The following is a 6,242-nucleotide window of genomic DNA, read 5'->3' as shown; positions in this document are numbered from 1 at the left end:
GGATATCAAGGAGATGAGAGATGTGCACGGAAGGGCGAGGAGAAACCTGGGAAGTTCTTCCCTGACACGTGGAAGATGGACAGAGAAGGCAAAGAACCCAAGACGTGATCTGCTCACACGGACAGTTCCAGGAAATGTTACTTCCAGAGACAGCTTAGCCAGATACCATGAAGAACCTGGACAGGCAGAAGCTGTATGGGGTGACCGGTGGCTCTCAGACCACACAGCTCTGGAGGAAAAAGGATGCGCTGGGTGGCTGGGAAGGTGGAGAGCTGAGGGGGAAGTGATGGTACTAGCCAGGAAGTCTTTGGTCGGGACTCAGGTAGAAAGGGCGATCTGGCAGCTCCTGAAAGCCAGGAAGGAAGCTGTCTGCAGTCAAGGTGCCTTCCCGCTGAGCCAGAGGAGGCTGTCTGCCTTGGAAGGGAGAAATGCTTCCCTTTTGCTGAAGCCATGGGATAACTTTGTGTATTAGGGGGTGGGAAGACACAGTTGTCATAGACAGGAATGAAGGTATTCTAGAAACACGTGTGCCCCTCTCTCCAGCTGTCCAGTTGCTGAAACAATGGACTCCAAGGTCCTGGGATTTCCCCAGGAGTCTCATGCTGGGGAAGGAAAAGGCTGGGAGCCTGGTGTTTGAGAGATGGGGAACTTGTCTCCCAGAGAGGCATTTCACATGTTCTGATGACTTGTCTCCTCGCATGAGAGAGTAAAGCAGAGGCTAGGATGATGGGGGCATGGGGAACCACGCCTTCACCAGGAACGCTCAGTTATACATAACTCTTACCTACAACTTAAGCCATGGACCCTAAAGGTAGACTTGGGTGGAAGGGACTGGACCTCCTTGTTTCCCTTACTAATGTAGCACACTGAATAAATTACCTCCCACTTTTACTAGCAGGTTTATTTCATTGGCCCATTGAAGCCAAGTAGCCAATCTTGGATTGTTATGGCTACCAAGGCCTAGATTTTCACCCTAATGACCAGCAACAAAAGGAGAGTAGGACATCTTCATGGACAGGTGTGGTGGGCTTAGGTCAGTATGTCCCTAGCCATAGTAACCAACTTCTCTAGACCTCTGGTTAAGAAAATACCCAGGATTTCAAACACAATGATGTTTGGAAGAGTGTGAATATGGCTGTGTGAAAAGAATGTCATTTCCTGGTTGACTGCAGGAAGGTGTGCTATTAAAAGAGTCTGGGGGAGGGGGAGGGGGAGCAATGGCTCAGCAGTTAAGACCACTAGCTGCTCTTCCACTGGGCTCCATTCCCAGCACCCACATGGCAGTTCACAGCTGTCTGAAACTCCAGCTCCAGGGGGTCTGACACCCTCACTGGGATGCACACCCAGGCAAAACACCAATGCACATAAAATAAATAATAATTTTTAAAACGAGATTCTGGAGCTGGAGAGATGGCTCAGCAGTTAAAAGTACTGTCTGCTCTTCCAGGGGTCCTGAGTTCAATTCCAAGCAACTACATGGTGGCTCACAATCATCAGTGATGGGATCGGATGCTGTCTTCTGGTGTGTCTGAAGATAGCTACAGAGGACACATATACATAAGATAAATATTTTTTAAAAAGAGAGAGATTCTGGAGAATGGTATCTTCCTTAGCTTCCTCGGTACCTCAGTTTTCTCATCTCTAAAATGGGATTACTGTGATCATCTATCCTATGACAACATATATAAAAGTGCTCACACAAGTACCTAACATGAAGCAAAAGCTTAAATGTTGTTAACTCTTATGTTGTTGGTTGTAATTACTATATTACCCTGAGTACCATTTCCAATGCCACCTATTGCCCAACCCACCCTTTAACTAGTCCCAGCAGTAGGGAAAAATGAAATTTTCTATTGTCTGGGACATAGTAATTCCCTCTTACTTCAAGAACTTAAACAAGACACCAACCATGACTGCTTGGTCCTTGAACAGATCACCCACCCACACTCGTGCCCCGGCAGAGATAGACTTCTTAAACCCTTGTACATAAACTGTGAAGAGACCAGGCCCTTTAAGCTGCAGGCCCACGATGCATTGACTCCACCGCACCACCAGGGAGCAGCAGAGCCCAGCCCTGAGCTGTTTTCTCTACAGGAGCAATTAATTTGTTCCAGGTTTCCTTAGAGCTTTCGCACCCGGCTGCGATAATCACGCTTGTTGTTGATTACCCAGCCTATCAACGAGAGCCCTGCTCCGCATCCGTTGGCTTGCGAGGCTTCTCTGCCAGCCTCGGAGCCGTCTTAGCCCCGCCCCGCTGCTCAGCCAACCCTGGGCGGGGAGGAGCGTCACGGGGGCGGGTCCGAGAGACTACGTGGCCCGATAGGGCAAGAGCTGAGCAGGGACAGAATCCAGCCCCAGGGGGGTGACCCGATCGCCCCGCAGAGTAGGGAAGGCCAGCCTCGCCCTGGGTGCCCTTCCCCCACGATGGGCGTACAGCCCCCCAACTTCTCCTGGGTGCTCCCGGGACGGCTGGCGGGGCTGGCGTTGCCGCGGGTGCCCGCTCACTACCAGTTCCTACTGGACCTGGGCGTGCGGCACCTGGTGTCGCTGACGGAGCGCGGGCCCCCTCACAGTGACAGCTGTCCCGACCTCACGCTGCACCGAATGCGCATCCCTGACTTTTGCCCGCCGTCCCCGGAACAGATCGACCAATTTGTGAAGATCGTGGATGAGGCCAATGCCCGGGGAGAGGTCAGCGCGTTCGTGAGCCGAAGCAAGAGGGCGGGGCCGGGGCTAGAGTCCGAAAGGAGTGGGAGAGTCTGGGGTTGGGGGTGGGGGATAGGACTAAATGGGGTGGGAGCTAGATGGCCCCACCCCCTGGCTAGAGAAGACCCACCTCCTGCTAGGAGAGGTGGTGCCACGTAGGGTGGAGAGAGTACTGTCAAGTGAAATACTTGACACGGAAGTCAGATGGAAACTGTTCAAAACCCATTTACTAGAGGTCCATATGTCATAGAGACACACTTGTAATTTTAAATTTTACTAGCAGCTACGTTTAAAAAAAAAAGATGAAAAAGACGCAGGTGAAGTTAATTTTGTACTAATCCAATAAGTCAAAAATATTATTTCAACATAGAATCAATATGAAACAAATTATTAATGAGGCATATCCAGTCGTTTTCATGCCTCATCTTCAAGGCCTGGTAAGTATTTTGCACCTCATCTCAGTTTGGGCTGACACATTTCTGGAAAAATAGCACCACAAGTGTCTGGATGTACTGTACAAGGCAGCACAGGACAGAGGCCAGGAGATGCGGGCTGAGGGCCCAACTGGGAATCGTTTCAGAGGCCCGCTAGTTACCAGAAGCAAGGACAGTCCCCCAGAGCTTTGATGTCACTTCCTGTCCTGTGAGGGTCTATGATGTGTAGGGGCGGGGATGGGGGAGTGTTGGGGGCGGGGAAGGCATTGGACTCCACTCTATCAGTCTCCACTTCACAGGCTGTGGGAGTGCATTGTGCCCTAGGCTTCGGCCGCACTGGCACCATGCTGGCCTGCTACCTGGTGAAGGAGCAGGGTTTGGCCGCAGGAGACGCCATTGCTGAGATTCGGCGCCTGAGACCAGGATCCATTGAGACGTATGAACAAGAGAAGGCCGTCTTCCAGTTCTACCAGCGAACAAAATGAGAGATTCAGCAGCCCCCCTTTACCCTCCAGGACTCCTGCTGCCGGGGAGGAAGGGGCGTGAACTGAAGTACCGCATCCTTCAGCTCCCTCGGGCTCCTATTGGACAAAAGTAGTCCTTCCCCCAAGCCATAACCTGGCCCCAGCAGGATGGCTGAGACCCCATGAAATTGAGGTAATAACTAATAAGAACTCATCGCCACTGCAGAGCATGTACCCAGCACGCCCAATGAATGCATCAGCTTCCTGTAGCCCTGGGTTGGTGAAAAGACAAACAACACTTCTGTTCTTTGGATGAGGCCTTTGGATGAGGCCTTCAGAAAGGCCTCCGGTCACAGTTGTAGGAATCAGAAGGATGGGCCAGGACTCCAGCACTCATTTTTGTCGCCTTGAAGATGATAGGATTCTAGGTGCTGTTCCCCTGACCTGATGGGCTAGAGGAGAACTGCTCAGTGAAAAAGATCCACTGGCCAAATGGCCTCCCAGCAGCCTCAGGGCTCTGCACTCCCACACCGGCAGTGCCCCGTTGACATCACCCCTTATGTAGGGTCATCTGTCCTACCTGAGCCACCTTTGTTCCTCTCAGGATGCAGAAGACCTGCATCTCCTGCTCACAGATGAGGTCTCTTTCTGTCTTGTCTGTTTCTTCCCCCCCGCCCCCCACCACCACCATGTCCCTCTCCTCCTTCCCTCCTGGTCCCCCCTCTCCATCTCTCTCCTCCTCCCCCTCCAGGGCTGGCCACCTCTTACCAGCCTCAGAGCTGTCGCTGGTGCACAGTTCTCTGCTCTTCTGTCACCTCCAACCCCTACGTCATCCCCAGACTCAGACCACAGAACTTCGTCTTGGTGGTTACAGAGTGGCTATCAAGTGATCAAATAAATAACTCCGGAACTATGAATCTTGGCCATGTTTCTCAGGTGTTAGCGTCACTTCTCCCCCATTGGACTCCGCCCTGCCCTGAGCACCACGCTTCCGACTCTCTGAGAGATGAGCTAAGTGCCTGCATGAGCCCGATGGACTCTCTCCCATAACGGCAGTCTGGATTCGTGTCCTATCTTCTGCCGTAATAAGCTGAACTCAGTCAGGGAGAATTCATTCTGAGGTATACTCTGCGTGCCTGTGTGAACCGGGTGCTGTTAGAGGTGGAACCAACTCGGCAAACTAACCCATGATTCCTAGTCGCAGGAGCCCTGCCTTCTGGAGAAGGGTAATGACAGTCCCTTCACGCGTGATGTACACTAAAGGCTCTCTCTACTATTCCAGACGCAGGACAGTCAAGAGTTCCCCTACAGCCTCCCTCTGTCCTATCAAAGACCAGAGCTAGGCCTACTCCATCCCCTCCCCTGTACTTCGGTCCGTCTTCCCTGCTACCCCTGACTCAGCATTACCCAGCTCACTCTTACACAAAAAGCTTTTTTAAGCAAGAGATATAAGAGCCCTCATCTGAAACCCTTTCTCTGTTTTGTCTGTGGGATCCATTCCTTAACTGTCTCCTTGGATCCTCTCTAGCCCACCGCAGGGGGATCTATCAGCCAGAGAGAAGACACTCCCAAGTTCCCTGCAAGGGGGGTGGGAAAGGAGGAGAAAAGGGCCGATGCACTGCAAAATCCTCACCTTCCTCTCACCAAAAGCTCTGTTGCCCCTCCCACTCCTGCCCCAAGACAAACCAGGCGCCTCCTAGGAGTGCGCATGTCTGCATGTCTGCGTGCTTGAACTCCTGAGGAGGGCATAACCCAGCAAGAGGGAAAGACCCCTTTCCTCTGCTCTTTTCTTTCTCTTCCAGAGCTTACCCATACAGGAGGAGGCGAGGGCCTTGACGCTGTGCCCGGAGAGTTGTAGCTCCTTGCCAGTACTGATGGGACTGTGCTGTGTAACCTGCCCTCGCCCTTTCTGCCGTCTGTCCCTCCCCGTGACCTCTGCAAGGCCAGAGCAGAATCTGCTCTCACCTTCCTCCCAAGGCTCCTTTGAAGGAGACAGAAAATTTTTCTAACCCCATTAAAGCCCTGCATGCTGTTCCCTCCCCATAATTTAAGCAGGTCTCCTCTGCCTCAAGAGTTCCTTAGGGAAATAAACATATAATTATGTGCTTAAGGAAATCGCTTTTAAATAAGTAAGAGTTGACTTCAAATGAAAAACTCTGCCCTTCTCCTTCGTCTACCTTGAGAGGTTAGCCTGAAGCTCCGTGTGTGCTCATTTATGCCCCCAGAACTTTCGCCTTCCCATCATCCTGCCTTCTGTATTTGTCTACCAACGAAAGGGCACCTATTAGCCATGGCCCGTCACATTACTTCCGACGCTGGTGCTGGGAACACTCCTCCTCCATCTGAGAAGTGTGTTTACATTTGCACCAGACCAGGGCTTCTGATCCTTAGTACTCCAGACATTTTGAACCGACCAGGGCTTCTCATCCTTAGTACTCCAGACATTTTGAACCGGGGCTGGATAATCAGGGGTCATGGGGACTCTACGCTGTAGAATGTTTAACAGTGTCCCTGGTTTGTATGCATCAGATGCCAGTCACACACCCCTCTAGTTATACCAGCCAAAGAAGTCTCTAGACATGGCCACATATTCCCAATGGGAACAAAACCTGCCCCCACTGAGAGACTGCAGCAGACC

General features: G+C 51.9%; 1 protein-coding gene across 1 annotated transcript; it reads left to right on the top strand.

The window, feature by feature from the left end:
- Nucleotides 1–2,303: 2,303 nt before the first annotated feature.
- Dusp23 (dual specificity phosphatase 23) lies at nucleotides 2,304–4,521 on the top strand. Its single transcript, XM_052200923.1, has 2 exons — nucleotides 2,304–2,691; nucleotides 3,440–4,521. The coding sequence occupies exons 1-2, from the start codon at nucleotides 2,425–2,427 to the stop codon at nucleotides 3,623–3,625; spliced, it is 453 nt and encodes a 150-aa protein (XP_052056883.1). The 5' UTR covers nucleotides 2,304–2,424; the 3' UTR covers nucleotides 3,626–4,521.
- Nucleotides 4,522–6,242: the final 1,721 nt, after the last annotated feature.

The sequence above is a fragment of the Apodemus sylvaticus genome, chromosome 12, assembly GCF_947179515.1.
Source record: "Apodemus sylvaticus chromosome 12, mApoSyl1.1, whole genome shotgun sequence".
Classification (NCBI taxonomy): Eukaryota; Metazoa; Chordata; class Mammalia; order Rodentia; family Muridae; genus Apodemus; species Apodemus sylvaticus.
Note: the sequence above shows the minus strand (reverse complement) of the source record. Positions and strands in the feature narration are given on the sequence as shown.

What these genes read in the sequence shown, in the direction of transcription:
- Dusp23 (XM_052200923.1), top strand. Translation starts at nt 2,425, where the DNA reads ATGGGCGTACAGCCCCCCAACTTCTCCTGGGTGCTCCCGGGACGGCTG. An exon ending in AGGCCAATGCCCGGGGAGAG is followed by an intron (nt 2,692 to 3,439) that starts GTCAGCGCGTTC and finishes TCCACTTCACAG; the next exon opens with GCTGTGGGAGTGCATTGTGC.